Here is a 20,302-nt window from a genome sequence, read left to right on the forward strand (position 1 = left end):
TTGGTAGGGTCATTTCTTGGCAAAACTGGAAAATTCTGGCCCAGTGAAATGGAGATATTCTAGATAACATATTTTCTAAACAATATTTTTGAGAACTTTTTTTTTTTCCCAGGTAATATAATTGCTAATAAAAATTAGACTGAAAGCAGCCAGCCACAATGTCTCTAAAATTTGACTTAAAGCTGGTCAAAACTCTAGTTTGTGCTTCCCTCTGGCAGGAAACACCCACATTGTGAAGATGAGTTTCATTAAAATACCGAGCGAAAGTCAAATATTTAGGTGTTTCTCATGAAGGTGCTAAGAGTTGTGCTATAAATATTTCTCAAAGTAAAATGCAGCAACCACTGTGGCTAAAATAGCTGTTGCTCAGCTGGGATTCACAGACCTGAACTCGAGTTTTCCTAATCCCATGAGGATATCTTGAGCAGTATGTGACTAGGTCCAGGTGAAATGCTCGACATTCATTAAGTTTTTGATGTTATCACGCAAAGTAGAGGAAAAAAAAGTATTTGAAATCATAACATTTTTCACAGAACAACTGGGGCAATGCAGATGGAGAAAAGAAGATTCTACACAATCCCTTGTATTACAGTGACAGACAACTTCATCTCTGGAATTAAATCCATGTGGGTCTGAGTCCATCTGACTGGTGTGGTTATAACCAAATTGGAGTTTTGCCTAGTATCAGTGGGGACTCCTAGCAGATCTGTTTATGTGGACACAGTTGTAGGACTGGGGCTATTTGCTATTTATATAACAAATTGCATATAACAGAATTAGAATAAGTCAATAGTAATTTTTATGTAAATTACATAAAGTAGCACAATTAATAATACTGGTGTTTCTAAGTATTTCTGCCATATTTCCCCTACATTCCTATAACTGCTTTCCTATACAAGAATCTCCGCATACCCTGTTCTCCCCCACAATTGGCCTTCCTTTCTTCTCAGCCTCCCTATGGATACACTTCAGAGTATCCCCAGTGTACTGAAAGGAGGTTGTTGCCAGGTGGGGGTTCACCCTCTTCTCCCCAGAAACTACCGACAGGACAAGCTGTGTCAGGGTAGTCCAGGCTGGATATCAGGGGGAAGTACTTCTTGGAAAGAGTTGTTAAATATTGCAATGGGCTGCCCAGGGAGGTGGTGCAGTCACCATCCCTGAAGGTGTTCAAGAAATAACTGGATGCGGCACATAGTGCTATGGTTTAGTTGGCAAGGTGGTAACCGGCTAAAGGTTGGACTTGACAATCCTGGAAGCCTTTGCCAACATAAAGCATTCTGTGACTCTGCAAATAAAAATGCAGAATCACATGGGAGGAGCCAGTGGGTGTTATTCCTGTATCCAGAACGCGAGAGGAACAAGCAGGCCCTTCTTCTGTGGAAGAAACCCCTTCTAGAGTGAGGGTGACAAGCCTGAACCTGACTCAGCTCCAACTCATCCACGAGGACCCAGCCTGATCAGGGATAGGGCTGGGCGGTGATGCCGCTCCCGGGTCCCCGGTCGGAAGGTGGACGCAGCGGGGGGCAAGCACCGCCACAACCCCACTCGGGCCTTCCCCACCCGCTTCCTGTCCGCGGGGCGGTCCCCGGTCGCGGGAGCTCCGGGCTGTGCTGGCCTCGGCGACCCCCCGTGCTGGCCTCCGCTCCCGTCCCGCTACCAAATCCCGGCCCGCCCGTGCTTGCGGCATGCCCGTCGGGCCGCCAGGGGGCGCCGCCGCCCAGCGCCCGCCGCGGCCCTCCCGCGCGCCTGGAAAGGCGCGCGAGCTCTCGCGCCGCGCCCCGCCCCGCCCCGCCGTCACGTGCCCCCCGCGCGAGCGCCCCCGTCGCCGCCAGGCGCTTTTCTCCCTGCGGGCGTGCCGCTAGGGGGCGCCGCGGCCCAGGGGCCCTGCCCGGGCCGGCGCGCGCCGTTTGTTGACCGCGCGGCGGCGGCGGGTTGGTGGCGCGAGACTCTCCCGTGACGCGCTCGCGGGAAGGGAAGGGGGTGGGGGGGTGGAGGAGGGGCCGTGCCGGGGACACCGAGCGAGGTGCGGGGAGAAGGAGAGAGAGAGCGGCCGGCGCTGGGGAGGAGGAGGAGGAGAAGGAGGAGGACGAAGAAGGCGGGCAGGAGGCGGTGGTTGCGTGCGTCCGTCCTTCTGTGCCGGAGGGGGAGCCGCGATGTGAAGCCCCCCACTACACACACACACACAACACGCACACACACGCGCGCACACACGGCCCGGCAGGGCAGGAGGCAGCAGCGGCGCCCCCGGGAATGTGTGTGTGGGACGCGGCGGAAGGTGAGCGGTGGCGGAGCGGGCGCTTTCACCCCCACGGCGCAGCGGCCCCCATGGCGGGAGGGACGTGCGGGGGGTGGCTCGGGGACAGCGAGAAGGAAGGCAGGGAGGAAGGGAGGGGGAGCGGGAGGCAGACGCGGGGCCCGCAGCCGCTGCCCTGCCTCACAGCCCCTCCCTGGGCCCGCGGCCTGGGCCTTTCCCGATCTCTTCCCGGCGCGGGAACGGGGGGAAGGGAAGGGAAAGGGGACCGGCGCGCGGCGTTATGTAACCGGCGCGTGGGGGCCTCGGCTGCCCGCGAGCGGGAGGGCGGAGGGGGACACGGGGACAGAGCCCCGTGCGCGCCCGCCAGGCGCCGCGGGTGCGCGCCAGGTGTGCGCGTGTCCGGGTCACCCGCCCCTCCCCGCACCTGTGCGTCTGTCTGTCTGTCTGTCTGTGCCTGTCACATGGGGCCTGCGCTCTAGACACAACACGGGTCCCCCAGGCAGAGCCGGGGCGAGCGAGGCTGTGCCACGGCTTTCTGCCAGCGCTGAAGGGTCACTGCAGGGAAATGGGCTGGAGGGGGAGGAGAGGGGAAGCCCTCTGGAACGCTCCCCGCGCTGTAGCAGCGTGTATCTTGTCTGCGGTTTCCCGTAGTGTTTGTCTCAAGTTGTATTTGCTGAGCAATAGTGCTGGGTATAACTGGTGTGCTGAAGGGAAGAGGGACGACTTGTGCTTGATGAGTAAGCCCGTGCTTACAAACACTACAGGGACAGATGTGTTCACATCTTGACCCCTTCCCCGTCTGATTTTGATGCTTTTTGTTATACAGTTACCATTGACTTGACCTGTGATACTGAGCTAAAAGCCCGTGATAGGAAGTGCACTGTAATGGCATGTTAACCTTAAGAAGGAAGAGGAGCATAGTATCACCAACACATTAGGTTTTTTTGGTAGAAACTCTGTGTGTTGTGTGCTGTAATGTTCCATTATTTCTGATATTATAAAATTAACATTGCAGTCTTCAGAATGACAGAGCTGTGAGTACTCTGCTTGTGTTAATAATTGTCTTAATGAAAAAATGATGTTTGTTATGCATCTTGATCTAAAATTCAGATACTAACTCAGATTTGACACCATAATCCAAAGAAGCAAAACCAGGGACTGTAGTTTTATGATCTGAATTCTTTGTTCATTTAGATGCAATTGTTGCTCAAATAAAACTGGTTTGAATAGTTACCTAATAACCATTAGTTGCAAGAAGTTATAGCTAAAATTTGTTTCTGGAATAGTCCTGTCTTAGTAAGGTTTATGACATTTACCACAAATAAAATCCAAGATCAGACAGAAATCCAAATCTGACAAATTCCTTGCAATCTTGCCTCAAGCATGTAGTTATTACCCATTCCTACCATATTGGTCTTTCATTCAGTCCATTTCTTCTGTTGGATAATGTACCAAATCCCTGTTAGTAAATAATCCCAAGCTGTCACACTGGAGGTCACTGGTAGGACAGTGTTAGTAGAGGCACAGTGCAGACACCTACCTTGTGACTCATTGATGTTTAACTACTTGAAGAAAGATTGTTTTAAAAGCAAAGTGCTAATAGGAAAAATTCATTACTATATTTCAAGGCTCATTGTAAATTGGTTGTACATTTTTTTCTGTATACAGTAGAACACAGAAATAGTGTACTGAATTACTAAATAATGTACAGAAAAAATGTGGTTTTTTCAGTACATTATTCAGTAATGGGACCTTCAAACCTACAACCAGTCCATCTTTCTGAGTGTACACACTCTGGTACAGTCTGTTCTGGTGCAGTGATAGTGTGTTGTAGGAGAGTGCCAATTTTCATTAGTTGTTTTCTGATCCTTTGACCCACATGACTTGAAAATTTTTATGGAAAATTTTAAATCTTTCTACTATCCCTTTCATTTGCTAGAGAGATTTATAAATTAAAAAAAAAATATTATTAATTAGTAAGAATTAAATTTGGTTTTGAATAGGTAGAAAAAAATTAATATTACACAGACTTTTTTTTAATAATCCAGGACAAGCAAGAGAAAAATAACCTTCCTGACCCTGCCATGTGCTTTCCCTGTTTAATTTGTTAGCTATTGTTTATTTCATAGAGAATGTTGTTTTTTTTTAATTCAACATTTTTCTCTTTTAATTAAAGGGGTGTATTATTATCACTGAGATCTCTGTCAGCTCTTAGGAGGTTTGCGTAGTGTATATATAAAAAGGGAGCTAAATATCCAAATGTTAAAACCCTTGAAGAATACAATGCAGATTAATTTGGTGATTGTGCCATGTGTTTACCTAAGCATAGCAATATGAGGAAAAAATTAGAAACAGATAGAAATGAGAGTGGCCATGGAGTTACAAAAAAAAAGTTGGAAGTAAGAGAGCAAATCTTAAGTAGATGGAAAAAGTAACGAGGAATTCTTAGACATGTGTCATACAGTATGCTTGTGGGAGTGTCTTTGTCTAACAGATAGGTATTTGTAGTGCTCTGTCCTGAGAGCAACTTTTTGCTCTCTTGTGGAAACCAGACAGCATTTTAACTGGACACACAAAATGTTTTCAGGGAAGAGGGCCTGCTGTGTCTCTGATCCCTGACTCTGTATTTCACATGGAATGTCTGGTGCTCATAAGATAGAAATCAGAATTAGGAAAGGCTTCTTTCTCAGTGTTCAGCAGAAGAGAGGTAAGTGTGGAGAACAGCCCTGAATTCTGGGCTGTAATGATAACTTCCATTCCCATGGCTTTTATTTCAAAATCAACTTAAGGACTGCTGCTATTGTAACTAAGGAATCCATGACCATGAAATTCCCCTAGGAGATACTTTTAGTTTGGTATACCCATAGCAAGGATTGCATATTCCATATTCCTTGCTTTAAATGCGTAGGTAGACTGTGGTCCCTGCATTTTAGTGTTAGCTTTTGGGTAAAGCAACTCCTTTCCTATCTGAAAGTTTCAGGTTTCCCAGTTGGTATTCTACCTATTTGGTAGTGCTCAAGCTGGTGACTTGAAATTCAGTTACTTGCAGAAGTAAAGCTTAGTCATGCTGTGGTTAACGTTTCTGTTGGTTTTGTTTTCCATTCCCAGCTATCCATAAGTACTTTACCGAAGTCCCAGTGTAATGGAGTTCTTGGTTGTAACCTTATTTGGTTTTCTTCAATTAATGCACAAATCTTCAGTGTCTCGATTTATGAAAGTAAATAACCCTGGAAAAGAGAAAGGTGGTTTCTCTTAAGAGAAGGCACTTCTCAGGTTGCTTGCAGAGTCATTTTTGCAAATTTGCATTGCAAAATTTGGATTGGTTTGAATGCTAAAGCAAGAAAGCGATGCAGAAGATGCACAGAGTAGGGTGAAGAACTGCTCTAAGGTTTTTCCATATAAACATAGAGACTGGCAGTCTTCTGGCAGGGTGAGACATTTTGTGTATTTTGGCAGTATCCTGGGCACTGTTGATAGTATGTTTTGTCAGTTGTCAGTGAATATCCAAAGTAAAACAAAGTTCTGTCCACCATGTTCATGACTTCACCTCTTTGAGCTGACCCAGATCAGGTGTTTGTTCAGGACATGATGAATTAGCATCTTGAACAAACAAACAAAGTGGTTGTACTCCACTTAGGTAATTTTGGAAACCTGGGAGCTGTTGCTTTGTAAAGGAAGTAATGGAATTGCTATTAATTCTTAGAAGCAGGAAAGCCCTTGACCCCATGGCATGTAAGATAAATGATTAGTACAGTTTCCCAAGTAGTGTGAGTGTATTTTACCATTCTATGAAATTGAATGCAACTCTCTGTTGAAGTAAAGAACTAAAATAGTGATCTATATTGAAAGGATACTGTTCCTGATTTCTGAATCTGCTTGTTGTTTTCAGGAAGTATTAGAGCACTTGACTCTGATACTGCCTTTGTGATCACAATTCCTTGATTTTCATGCTGTAATTGTGTTATTTGGTAAGTAGTTCCAAGAATCCTCTTAATAAATGAGTAGTAGGGGAGAGGTAAGGTTGTAATGACTTTTTACTATAATTTCTCTCTGATTTGAAGTTTTAAGTGTTCCTCCTTCCTGTAACTTCTATATTGATTTTTAGTCCAAGTTTTACAATTGAAACATTTGCTTGGGATAGGCCATTTTTGCTCTGTAGCCATTTTGTATTGATCTGTCTCCACTAAGCAGCAGTGTAACATTGCTGGTTTTATGTCAGCATAGACATAGAACCAGAACAGGCCAAGTATACAATTCAGATTTGAGTTTAGATTAAAGGATCTTGAAAAATTGGAGCATTTTTGTTTTGTCCCAAGATCTTAGAACTGTATTTTTTCTGAAAAATACAGAAACACTGTGCTCTTCCTTTCTGAACCTAAGAGGAAACTTGATAATATGTTGGGTCAGATCAGAAGTTTGTTTAGTTAATAATAAACAAACACACCAAAATACTTTTCTTTTGTGTTCTGAGCTTCTGTCGTTTGTTGCCTTAAAAAAATAGAATATGTTTTTATTCCATTTATCTATTCAATGGATGTGGACTGTTAGCATCCTTGGTATCCAGTGTCAGATAATCTTGAAATAAAATAGGCTATAGATGAAAAAATATTTCCATTTCTTTTGATCTCTCCACTTGCTAGTTTCATCTGATTCTTCCTAGTCTTGTTGGTCTGAGTTGATGAAATAAAGTAATATCCATGGACTAAAGAAAGGTGTAAAAAACTTGAGTAGAAACTTGAAACTTCAAGGCTAAGCATAGAAGCCTTATGCTGTGAAGATTTTACTTCAAAAAAGATTTTGCAGTTTTGAGAGTTTCAAAGGCAATGTCAGAAAAACATTTGGGAACTTGACTATGCAATGTCAGTTGAAATTAAGTAATGTCATTCAAAAGCTGCTATGAACAGAAAATCTACCTATTTCAGTACTGAATTTGTAGTTATCAATGCTTTTGCTGGTAAAGTTGTTGAGTTCTTAGAGTTTTGCTGTCCATATGTGAGTAAAGAGTCCTCATTATTATTATATATTACTATATATTATATAATATTATATTTTTATTATTATTATATATTATTATCTGACATAATCTACAGTTTGCAGAGTGGATACCTTCTCTCTCATTTTCCCTGAAAAGCCTGGGAGGATCAGCACTTTCTCAGTGATAATATTGGGTTGACCATAAAGTACAACTGCCTTGGCCATGTCTCCTAAAAAAACCCCAAAGTCATCATAGAATCATCATGGAATAGTCAGGGTTGCAAAGAACCTTAAAGTTCACCTTCAAGTTCCAGCTTCCCTGTCATGGGCAGGGACACCTTCCACTAGGCCAGGTTGCTTAGAGCTCCATCCAGCATGGTCTTGAAGACATCCAGGGATGGGGAATCCACAGCTTCTGTGGGAAAGACACTTCTTCCAGTGTCTGACAACCCTCACAGGAGGGAATTTCTTCATAATTTCTTTCTGCTCTCAGTTTGAAGCCATTCCCTCTTGTTCTGTCCCTACGTGCTCTTGTAAATAGTCTCTCTCCCTTTTTCTTGTATTCTCCCTTTACATGCTGGAAGGCCACAATGAGGTCACCCTGAAGCCTTCTCTTCTCCAGGCTGAATAATCCAAATTCTCTCAGCCTCTCCTCATAGCAGAGGTGCTCCATCCCTCTGATCACCTTGGTACCTCTCATCTGGACCTGTTCCAACAGGCCTGTGTCCTTCCTGTGCTGGTGACCCCAGAGGTGATGCAGCAGTCCTGGTGGAGTCTCACCAGAGCCGAGTAGAGGGGCAGAATCCCCTCCCTTACCCTGCTGGCCACACTGCTTTTGATGCAGCCCAGGGTATGATTGTCTTTCTGGGTTGTGAGTGTGCATTGCTGGGTCGTGTCCAGCCTCTCACCCACCAACATCCCCAAGTCCTGCAGGGCTGGTCTCAATCTGCTCCTTCCACAGCCTGTATTGATTCTGGGGGTTGTGCCCACTCAGGTGCAGCACCTTGTGCTTGGCCTTGTTAAAGCATCCTTGGATGTAGGAAAGGCTGTGGATGTTGTCTATTTGGACTTCAGCAAGGCATTTGACACTGTCTCCCACAGCATCCTCCTGGAAAAGCTGCAGCCCATGGCTCAGACAGGAGCACTCTGTGCTGGATTAAGATCTGGCTGGATGGCCGGGTCCAGGGAGTGGTGGTGAGTGGTGCTGCATCCAGCTGGGGGCAAGTCACCAGTCATGTTTCTCAGGGGTCTGTGCTGGGGCCAGTTCTGTTCAATATCTTTATTGATGGTGTGGGTGAGGGTATTGAGTTCTTCATTAGTAAATTTGCAGATGACACTAAGCTGGGAGCGTGTGTCGATCTGTTGGAAGGTAGGAGGGCTCTGGAGAGAGACCTGGAACAGTTGGATGGATGGGCAGAGTCCAATGGGATGAAGTTTAACAAGTCCAGATGCTGGGTCTTGTATTTTGGCCACAATAACCCCGTGCAGTGTCACAGGCCAGGGATGGTGTGGCTGGAAAGTGCCCAGGCAGAAACGCACCTGGGAGTGCTGGTGACAGCTGGCTGGACATGAGCCAGCCCTGTGCCCTGGTGGCCAAGAAGACCAACGGCATCCTGGCCTGGATCAGGAATGGTGTGGCCAGCAGGAGCAGGGTGGTCATTCTTCCCCTGTACTTGGCACTGGTGAGGCCACACCTGGAGTGCTGTGTCCAGTTCTGGGCCCCTCAGTTTGGGAAGGACGTTGAGACACTGGAGCATGTCCAGAGGAGGCAACGAGGCTGGTGAGGGGCTTGGAACACAAGCCCTGTGAGGAATGGCTGAGGGAGCTGGGGTTGTTTAGGCTGGAGAAAAGGAGACTCAGGGGTGACCTTATCACTCTGTACAACACCCTGAGAGGTGGTTGTAGTTAGGTGGGGTTGGTCTCTTTCACCAGGTAACAGCTGACAGAACCAGAGGACACAGTCTCAAGCTGCATCAAGGGAAATACAGGTTGGATATTAGGAAAAAGTTTTTCATGGAAAGAGTGATGAAGTACTGGAATGATCTGCCCAGGGAGGTGGTGGAGTCACCATCCCTGTTTAAAAAAAGACTGGACATGGCACTTATGATTATGGACATGGTGCCATGATCTAGTTGAGGTGTTGGGCATGGGTTGGACTCAATGATCTTGAAGGTCTCTTCCAACCTAGTTATTCTGTGAATTCTGTGAAACCACATGTACCCTCTCATTACACTGGTTATAGCACTGGCCCAGTGCAGGGGTTTGTTTCTGTGCCAAAGTGGTCAGTCTGAGTAGTGAGCACTCGCATTGGTCAGCAACAAAGATCAGTTTGTTGTGTGTGTACATACATACAGATATCCATGCACATGTGTATAGTCAAATACCTAAATTCACTCAAAAGATGTAGGCTCTTCTGAACAATTTTACCCATCTCCTAGGCTGAAGCCTGGGGAAGCTGAAAGTAGTGTGTGTATGTAAGGTTTTCACAAGCACAATTCCTCTGAATTTAATGCTAATAAATTCAGAGCATCCACAGATTCCTGGCTTTGATCACCTCATAAAAATTTTACAGTTATTTTTGAATAATTATACCTCCACTTACCCACTTTTTCTCCCTTGTTAAATTTTTCTTTAGCTTTACACAGATGTTTCAGTTGTGCCTGGAAAGTCTTGCAAAGTCCTAAATCATTTAGCAGCAGTAACTCTTCTCATTATTTGGGAGTGGGGAGCATGAGTTTACTTAAGCTACCTACTGACTTCTTGACCTATGCCTTAGCATAGGCTGCTTGGGGAAGACAGGAGTTGTGGGACTTGTCATACTGAGTGCACAAACCAAAAACCTTCTAAACAAGTTAGGTTGATTTATTAGGTAGAAAACTAACATTCCAGTCTTCATTTTCAAAGAAAAAAGAGACATAATTCTCACTTCTCAAATACTATAGATAGCTAATCAGAGGGGATTGAAGGAAGACTGTGCATCTCATAAACTCACCTTGTTATTGTTTTGGATACTCAAGTCCAAGAGAGCATTTCCTTTTGGTGATTTACAATCCCTTCACTATGTTGCTATTTAGAATCCTGATTTCACAAACTATGCTTCTTATTCTGATTTTACTTAGTGATTTTTATTCTGGATTCTAGGCACTTAGAAGCTGGCATAAAGATTATGAATGTGCCAAGTCCTCTTGGGGTTGAAGCCCCAGAAGAATTTTAAGCACAGAAAAGAAATGGTGAAGCTAGTTGATGAAGTTTGCTGAAAGTTGTCATTGCATTGTGGCACTAAGAACCCTTGTGTGAAAGAAGTGATGATTGAACTAAAAAGTGAATTGAGCTACCTGGTTACATATAGCAATGAACAGTTGTGAAGAAAGGCTACTTATCACTGAAGAACTCTGAATGAGCTGGGGAGGTCATGACTTTACCAAAAAACACAGAAATGTTGAAACTGAAGGCCAGTTTTCTGTAAGTGGAAGAAAAAACCAAGTTAAACCACTACTTGTGACAAGCTCTAAATGGATTGCACAGAGTGTTATTCCTAGAGGGGAATTGACAGTTGGTTTCAAGTTAAATCTGTCTTCCTATTTTTTGAAGAATTAACCATCTCAAATGCCATGTATAAAAGCAAAAATGATATATCGAAAACAGATTGTCCAAAGCTGGTATGGATTGTACAGTGATCCTGGTTTCTGGACCTCATGCTCATGCATCCTCAAGTCATGACAATTAAAACAATTGTCTGTTCCAGACTCTCAAATTAGTTGTGAAAACAAAAAAACTTTTGTCTTATACAGCTCTGGTATAAACAGTTAACTGCTGTATAACTGCTTTTTGTGTTATTGTGATATTTAGCCAGCAAAAGAAATCTGTATTTCTTTGTTGTTACTTGTGTGTAAATGATTGTAAACTAAACTGATCTGAAATAAGGACCATTTTGAGTAGCAAAAATAGTCACTTTGGAAACTGGATTACTTTAGTAAAGAGTTCTCTTTCTGGGGAACTGATTGAACTAGAAGTTCTCAGAGTATCATTTCTTTGCTGTCAAGCTCAAATGAAAGCATGGACAGAAAATAGTTTTAGAATAGTTATCTGCTTATAAGGAGTTGATTCTGAAGGACCTGAGGGGTTTTCCATGTTTTATGTGAGTTGTATGGTATTTTGCCTTTCTAGCAAATGACATGGATGCTCATATTTTACACAAAAGGTATTTCTAAATTTCTCATACTGTTTTTTTCTAACATTTAAATTGCCCAAAATTTTTAAGTTTGTTCTTTCCTAATTTACACTCTTATCTTTATTCACAAGACATGAAGGTGGTGTTGGGTGTTTTTGGGGATTGCTATTGTTTCAAGCATCCTTCATCTAGTTTAATTTCTCTTGATTTAAAATATCATTAAAGATTGAACTGCAAAACAGAACTTGATGGTTTACCCTGTAACATCAGGTGCCTGTAGTCAGGAGTACTTATCCTATGGGGACAGGTGGCATAAGATGTGGAGCTGTTTGATTGTAACTTTTTTTTAAAGCCCTTACCCTATGGAAAAGGCAAGGTAGGGATTCTAAAAAGGTAATTGTGGGGGAAAAAACATTAGCAGCACTACAGAGTAGCTAGGTCATTGGAACTCTGTATCTGCATTTACACTGCCATTAGTTCTAGTCATGACCCAAAAGTTGGTTTCTAGAAATTTCTAAGATAATTTTTAAATCCCATCCATTCCTCTTTTTTTGCCTGTCTGCTTTGGCTTTATCTGATGCTTTTGTAAGTCACTTTGTTTTGCTAAACTTGTGGAAAGCTAAGCCATAAAATTTTGTCAGTTTTCTATTGATTTAGTGAGCTGATTTATATATAGCACCGGTGTGAACATAGGGGTCATGTGAGCTTGGAAGTGTTGTTGTACTTGGAAGTACTAGAGGTTGGGAAAAAGGAATAAAGCCTGTTAGGCCAGCAGAGGCTGAAGAGCAGAACCATCCCTTTTGGTAGCAATCAGCCAACAAGTTAACTCAAACATCTTATGAAACTTCACCCTGAGACTTTATTTACCACCTAGAATAAAATTCAGTTGCTTTGCAATATACTAATTAGTAATTTTAATATGGAATAGTAGTGCTAACCCTGAATTGTCTGAAATCACAGGCGTTTAAGCATACAGTATCTTTAAAAAAGCTTTTGCCTTTTTTTGTGTAAATTCTTTCTTCTGGATTCTGGACTTTTCAATATGTGGTAGAAAACAGTTTGCTACCCTGTAGCAGCAGTTCTTTTCCAGAAGACTCAGCCAAGAATAGGACTCTCTTTGCACTTAGAAATGTATAAACACGTAAGATAGTTCTTTGCTCAGAGAGCTTGAAGACTAGTGCCAGGCAGAGTGGTGAGTTTGATGTGGGAGCTGGAATGTAGAGGCATGAAACTCAAACAAGCCACAAAATACCCTCTTGTTGGAAAAAGCTTCTAAGCCCTGCTGAGCTGGGATGGATTCAATCTACAGTTCAAGGAGAAGATTCTGATACTCATTAGCAGTGACACCCGTATTTCCGCTGGAGTTATGCCTTCTATATAGGCTTGTGGCATGTCAATATGTTAAATAAATCAAGTTCTTTTGCATTAGAGGACAATGACAGCATGTCTACTCTGGTCAGAAGTACACTGTTACTGGTCAGAAGAACTGTTACAGTATGTTATATTCAGTTACCTAAAATTGGATTATCTGGATAGAACATTACTTGTGTGATGTATTTAGACGCAACTTTGGCAGGGTTATTTGTTGAGTCACAGTGCAGCCTCATTCTGTCTTTGGAAATAGTTCATATGCTTTCTTGTAGGGAAGATCCATAATGTTTATATTCTGCCAGATTCGAGTTGGCTACTTGAAGAGGTAGCAAAAATACCTCTGCACTGTATATATGCTTGGCAAAGAGACTGCTGAAACATATGACAGAAGCAGGGACTAGGACTGCACTGGAATTAAAAAGCTCATGATGATCCATGTTCACTTCTTACAGAGTCATTGCGATCTGCATTCTGTGCTCCCAACCATTTTTCCCCATGATACCTGTGGTTTTGGTCTGGGTTGGTCCCTTATCTATATTATTCCAACTGCCCAGGATGAAGAAGTGTCATTGTCTTACAATCACACCACCCTGAATTTAAAATATTTTAAAGAAGTAACTTTCTTTAATGTGTACTACAGATGAGACTAAAACAGATACTAGCATCAACATTCAGATCTATGTTTCTTGCTCTGTAATTCTTGTATGCACACAGACATGTTTATAGAATTTATAGAATGTAGACTTAACATTTCATTCCATTACCTGATCTGTGGGCTTTGATTAAAACAGTCTTTAGTAACAAGATTAAGCAATTGTGGATTGGGAAGTATAATGCTAGGCCTGTGAAGCAGGGTGCAAAGGGATGTTACATATCTTTGGCTGTGTTGACTATTTCTGAGCCACTAGTGATGTACAAAGCATCAAAACTCTGTCTTTAACTTCAATATTATCCAATAGAAATTTGAATTTTAGCTAACCCTGTTTTGCAGAATGATAAGATTTTGCCTTTTATATGTGATTTAGAAGGAGATAGAGAGCCAAATTATGCTAATTTTGACCACTGGAGTTTTTAACTTTACCTTTTTTGCTTGAAAAGTTATTTCTCTTGCACTGAAAAACAGGAATGTGTTCCTAGGAGTACTGTTTATAGCTTTACAGGCCTTTGTGGAGTTTCAGAGTTAGTTGAGGTTCTTTTTTTTTAATTGCAGAAGATTTCACTATGTTCACAGGTTTAGAATATGAACATTTGAATTTTATTTAAAAAGCTTTTGTCTGGGCAGGGGGTCACTTTAGACCTTTGTCCTTCAGGGTCTAGAAATAACCAATAATCTGGTGGTTTGCTGAGTCTGAATTTGTGCAAACAGAGAAAACTGTTCTGAAACAAGTTAGGTACCGTAAGAAAGAACTACAAGAAAGATTAACTCTTTTCTGAAATTGGGTTGTTTGTGATGGCTATTTGAAGTCCCCTGACTTGATTTCTACCCACCCACACTTCATCTACTTCCCACCTTCACGGGTTCTTTACTGTTTCCCTTACTCATGCCTTCATCATGATTCCTATAGAGGGAGCATCATACCATCGTTATATTTCTTATTTCATGAATCAGTGAGCATGTTTTAAAACTTGCTTCACTTTTCCTCTGGTTTAAAACACCATGTGCAAGACATTTCTCATGCTCATTTCATTCCTTAGGTTTCAGCAAGGCAGCTGTAAGAGGTTACCTTCATTTTCAAGGAAAAATTTACACTGTAAGGACAAGTCTTTAGCAGGGAGACTCTATAGTCCAGAAACTTTGGTTCATCACTCAGTTCTTGGAACTATAAAGGGAGAAACTAGTCTCCCAGGTTTTCATATCAGCATTAAGAGAATAATCCGTGACCCTGATGACTTGAGCCAGAGGCATCTAGTAATCACTGAAGTATCATGTTCCTAACCTGTGTGTTTAGAATTTAAGTGGTCTGGCTTAAGTGGGCTGAGTCAAAAATTGCATCTGCTAAGGAAATGGTAAATCACTATCAGATGTTTTAAGTGGGCATTACAGCCTAGTTTCTCTAGGTTTGCAGGCTCTAGGAAGACAACTTCTGAGCAGTTGATACATGATGTTTATAGCACCTTGAGCTAAGTAGTTTTATTTGATTTCTAATTTTAATCTAGGCACATAACCATGCCTAGTTTAACATAACATAACCATGATTCTGATTTTAACTGGCTTTACTTGCAGACTAGAGATCTTTCTTCCTCACCTTCCAGTATCCTGAATAAAAATGAAATGTGTTTCAAGGTTTCAGAAAAGCTCACTCCTATGAAAGCAGTTCTTCAGATTATCAGCCATTAGGTATTTTAGTTTAAGCAGGAGGTTGTTGTATAGGGGTCAGAGTTAAGATGTATCAAATCCTGTCTTCTCAGTGATTAGAGTTGTGGTGATTTAGAGTATGTCTTTTGTACGGTCTTCTTTTTTTTTCAGAGCAAGAGTTTATATTTGTATGAGGTTTTCTATTTGATAGTCTTATAATCATAGAACAGCCCAGAAGGGAAGTGACCTCAAAAGAGTATCTAGTCCAACCTTTCATGGGTAGGGAAGTCTGGTTGAGGTTATCTGGCACCCTGTCCAATTGCAACATGAAAATTTCCAGAGATGAGGACTCTGCCAGATCTCTGCCTTCCAGTCATTGATTGTTCTCACTCTAAAAAATATTTTTCTTACATCAAGATGAAACTTCCTGATGCAGCTTGTATCTGTTGCCTCTTGTGCTCTCCATGTGGCTTCTTATGAAGAGAGAGCCTCTTGCACTTTTGTAGTCACCTCTTAAGACTTTGTCATCCTTTATTAGGAGGCAGAAAGAGTAATCATTAGTTAAAATCCTGGTGTCTTTTACAAGCTCATACACTGGTATCTGTATTATCTAAAAAAACAAGATGACATTTTTTTCATTAATTGTTTTCCTTTTTTCACGATCTTACACTTTTCTGTCTTTCCAAGAATGTCTTAGACAGAAGTGATAAATGTAAATTATAATTCATTTCAGCTGATGAAAAAATACAAATTTTCCATATGAAAGAAATCATGAAGTCGTTTTCACTATGTACTGTCCTCTGCAGGAAAAAAGTCCATTTTGTATCTTATGTGGTCATCTAGCTCATCTCTCTTTTTCCTCAGTGCTCTTTAAGAGTTCTGTGGTATCTATTACATGCAATACAAACCACTAAAAATTAATTTCAGAAGGCCTGATGTCTTGGAAATAGGACTCTGGATAAGAAATTTAGAGGGACAATACAGCAATATGAGAAGGGGTTGCTTTGTCTTGTATGTTGGTATAGAGCTTATCTCCTTGACGTGTGATTGATCTTCGTAATTGCACATACAACAACGTGTATGTCAGTTGTATATCAAGTTATAAGCAACTGCTAGCATAGAACCAAGTGCATTATGATCTTTCTGTGTTTGTGGAGATCCTGAAATATAAACCAGATGCTTACTTTTTCAAAATATCTGCTACCTGCTTTGACTATAATTCTATGGTTCCCTAATTTGGCATATTTGCAGTAGTCCATGAAAATGACAGTACTTAAGAAAACTTCTGTTGCAGCTGTGTCTTATTTTGCAGTCAAACCTGCCTGCAATCCAAGGTGGTTTAATGGGATATCAGAGTATGCCTGCTTGGTCCTCTAGGACAAAAGGGAATTAAGAGACAATAGCTAGAACTCACTTTCAGCTAGGTTCATAAGTGGAATGTTAATACAATAGATGAGGCAGCCTCCAAAACAGTGTAGTAGAGGGCCTGGGTAGGAAAATTATCAGAATGTGTTGTCATCTCCATCCGTAACTGCATGTGCTTTTTGGTAAGATGGAGACTATGTGAGGCTTCTGTGCTCTTGTTACTGGACAATGCTGTGGATAGTCTAGAGACTCAAAAGCAGGCAAGGATGGAAAAAAAACCCGCTTGACTTCCTTCTGTGTATTTACTGCAGTTTTGCATGGTTTTTAGGGAGGATAAAGGAATATAAATTAAATATTTAATGAAATAGAGGACTCATCCTCTAAGAGCTGATAGACCTGAAAGACTATTTTGTCTTTTTATTTAGAGAACTATTTTGATTGGAAAGTGAGAGATGTAAAAGCAGGCAGTGACCTCATGATCTTACTACATCATTAATCAATATTCTAAAATCAGTGTTACCACAGCCATAGTAAATATGAATCACTTGGGTGCAGTGAACAGTTGGCCGCAGTCCAAGCATAGCTTTTTCTATCCAGGAGTTTGTTCTAGCCAACTAATAGCTCATCTGGGGACATGGCTGAGTGCAGTTCATGGTCCAGGGATAAGTGTCTTGCATAAAGGAAAACTGCAATTTGGCTGGTTGGGTTTGTTTATATTTTTATTTATTTATTAAGCAATGCAAACAAAAAGCCCCAAAGAATCATGTCACAAACCTAACTATAGATCATACTAGGTCACTTAAATAGCTGGCTTTTCTTTGACCATAAGATAACCTTTGGTCTTTTGCTTTGATGCAATGTATTGCATTACAGCAACGAGTGCTTGGATGTTTTATAATCAGCTGTAAATCCATTGGTGAAATTAATCCAGTCTTTAATACCAGGAGGTGGTTGCCTGCATCACACAATGTCTATGGTATCAAATAGGAAATAAAAGACTGTTCATGACCAGGACAATGTTTTGCCTGGATGTTAGCAGCTGTATTTAAGAACCTTTTATTATTCCTTTTTTTAATAGGAGAGATGTATGATGAACAGAATGAATTTAATAAATTGTAATGGACAGTGAACTTCGTAAGGAGTTTTTTATGTTCAGGGTGAATAAAGCAAAACATGCATGTGTGGGTTTTGATATGTAGCAGGAACCACAGTATGCATTACTACAAAACTGAGGAATCAGGTTCTTAGGATTTTGCATTTCTAGATTGGCTGTGAAACTCAAATACTTCAGTGAAGTTGATTGGAAAAAATTAATCTTTGTGATAATTTGTAAATGGCCTGTTGTACATGCTGTCATTGAAATGCCACTGATGATAGTGCTGAACATTTAATTGATCAAGCATTGTTGTTCTTCTGCAGAAGCTTCAGTATGAGGCGGGGTGGATGGCGGAAACGAGCTGCCGATGGCGATGGTTGGGGAATATGGGTATGTTCAAAACCTAGTGGCTTTTTTTTAAAGAGGTAAATGGCACTGTGGTTAAAAAGGGGTAACAGTTTTGTTATACATGCTAAAAGGATGCTATATACTAAACCCTTTTGCTTTACTTGAAAACACATAATTAAGTTTGAAAGTTTTTAATCACCAGGTTTTGCGGTCTGTGTTGACAATAATCACTAAATTTCATTATTAATAAGTGCAGACCCTTGAATTGCTTTAAATCACCATTTAAAAAATAAACTAAGTAATTTGAAAACTATTCATGGTTGTCTCCACCACATTCTGTATTTGGACAAACAATAACTGAGGTACCTAATTTACATAAATGTTTAGAATATTACTGTCTTGTGTATATTTAAGAACTGAAAATACATGGAACCAGATTGTTTTGCTAGGCAATGAGCCACCAAATTAGCACCCAAATTTGCATCCCATTTTTTTTTCTTCTTCTTTCTTTTTATTCTATAAGAATTTTTATATATATAGAGTATTTTCCTATAAGGAAAAGATTAGGGAGTATGAAATAAATCCTACCATGTTGGTAACAAGATGCAGTTATCTTGTAGATACAAGTTTATGGTAGAGCATTTGCTATTTTTCATTTGAAAAAAGAATGTCTTTCGTGTGTCAGCCAAATTCAGTTTGAAGGAATGTTGCTTACCTTTCCAGTCTTAGAATTGACCGGTTTCTGTTTGTAAACATTAGGAAATAAGACTGGCATCATAAATTGTGTTTTGTTTTAATTTAAAAACTAGGGTGGGTACATGTCAGCAAAAGTTAAGAAATTGGAGGATCAGTTCCGGTCAGAATCAGCCATACAACAACAGAGGGATGGAAATTCATCAAGTATCTTTAGCGGAGTCGCCATTTACGTCAATGGCTTAACAGGTGAACCTTTATTTTTTTTAAGGATCTGTATTATGTTGTTCTCACATTTAACATCCTGAGTAGAGGTAACTGTAAAACACATGAATTTGCAGCTAAGTAAATACATGACAATTACTGTATATGTTTTGTATATTCTGTTGTTTTTCATGATTAAGGTTTTCAATAAAAAAAATCAGATTTACATTTTGAATATAAATATTGCTTTACTATATCATTTACATAACTTGTAGAAATAGGAGTCGATCTTTCCATGTTTCTGCGGTCTTATTTTTTGAAAGGAAGTCTTTTAACTTCCTTCATCCTCCTACACTTACTAAATTTTTAATTTTTCAAATTAGTAATGGTTAGATTGTATGCCTTAAATTTACATTTGGGAGAATATATCAAAGTTTACTTGCTGAGAGTAGCATAATGTGTAAGACAGAACCTACTGGTAGTGGAAGGAGGAACAAGAGAAGAGGTAAGACATTTATATATTGTAGGGACCATCTGTGATGGACTGATAGTGCATGTTAGCTGGAGTAAGGTTTTTAATCTACCATACTTATGTTCATCCTTCTCCTTACTTCTGTAAAGCAGCTTAATAACCTTTTGGAAACTCCCCAGAAGCCTTTTTCAGGGATCTCTGCCAGGAATGTTGTGATTATTATGTAACTGATGCATAGAGCTTCAGTGAGATAGATTAGTGCTGGTTTAAGCACAGGGCTCAAATAGATTGAAAAAGGTTAAGGTGGATATGTTAAACTATTAATACATCTGGACTACTTGTTTAATGCAGGCAGTTTCTTTAGTGAAAATCCAGCATTTTTGTATTCTTCAAGCGGCTAGTCCCTAAAAAGAGCTCTAGAAGATGGTTGTCTAAAAGGCTGGAGTAGGAAAGGTAACACTTGGAGAAAGTGTGCGACGTTTTTAGTTAAAAGTTACAGGAATAATGAAGTGTTAGACGTATTTTGAGAGCTGACAGAAAGGAGTTGTAACTATATCCTTTAAAAAAATTTTCCTTGTTGTTGTATTGTTCAATTTATTTTTTTATTTTTTTAATATCTTGTGCTAGATTCACTATTCAGACACTGTGTTGACCTAAATCTTCTGGTGCCTGTGTGACACTACTGTAAACATTTTCCAAAGCTAACATTTTTCTTATTTTTTCCCACCTCTGCTTGCAAAATACATAATCTTTTTAAAACGATTGAGGAGATCAGAAGGGTTGTTAGTTTTTAAGGTATTCTTTGTTCCCTATAACAACTCAAGAATAACCTGGTAAGGAAGGAGTGAGTTAACTGCTTCAGTACGTCACAAATTACACAGTAGGAGTTCTGTGCTGTTGCTAAATCCTTTTGAGATTAATTATTTTCTGTTGCTTCTGGGTATAAACAATACTTCTGAACTCTGGTGAAAAGAAATCTAATTTTGTATTATATTGATGTAAAGCATTTTTTTATATACTTTAACATTACATCTGCTTGAGTATTTTTTCCTGCCTTC

At 40.7% G+C, this 20,302-nt stretch overlaps 1 protein-coding gene across 3 annotated transcripts in view; it reads left to right on the forward strand.

The window, feature by feature from the left end:
* The first annotated feature begins 2,022 nt into the window (after positions 1 to 2,022).
* Positions 2,023 to 20,302, forward strand: part of REV1 (REV1 DNA directed polymerase) — a 57,689-nt gene continuing 39,409 nt past the window's right edge. For 2 of the 3 annotated variants that reach the window (XM_014251568.2, XM_005516533.3), the window contains exons 1-3: positions 2,023 to 2,275; positions 17,851 to 17,917; positions 18,685 to 18,817. In XM_014251568.2, coding sequence (XP_014107043.1) covers positions 17,861 to 17,917; positions 18,685 to 18,817 — 190 coding nt within the window. In that variant the 5' untranslated portion in view covers positions 2,023 to 2,275; positions 17,851 to 17,860. Of the gene's footprint in view, positions 2,276 to 6,143; positions 6,223 to 17,850; positions 17,918 to 18,684; positions 18,818 to 20,302 lie in introns of all 3 variants that reach the window. The other variant, XM_088051724.1, reaches the window with a different exon arrangement.

The sequence above is a fragment of the Pseudopodoces humilis genome, chromosome 2, assembly GCF_049639895.1.
Source record: "Pseudopodoces humilis isolate 2021_Gansu_Grassland_sample_001 chromosome 2, ASM4963989v1, whole genome shotgun sequence".
NCBI lineage: Eukaryota > Metazoa > Chordata > Aves > Passeriformes > Paridae > Pseudopodoces > Pseudopodoces humilis.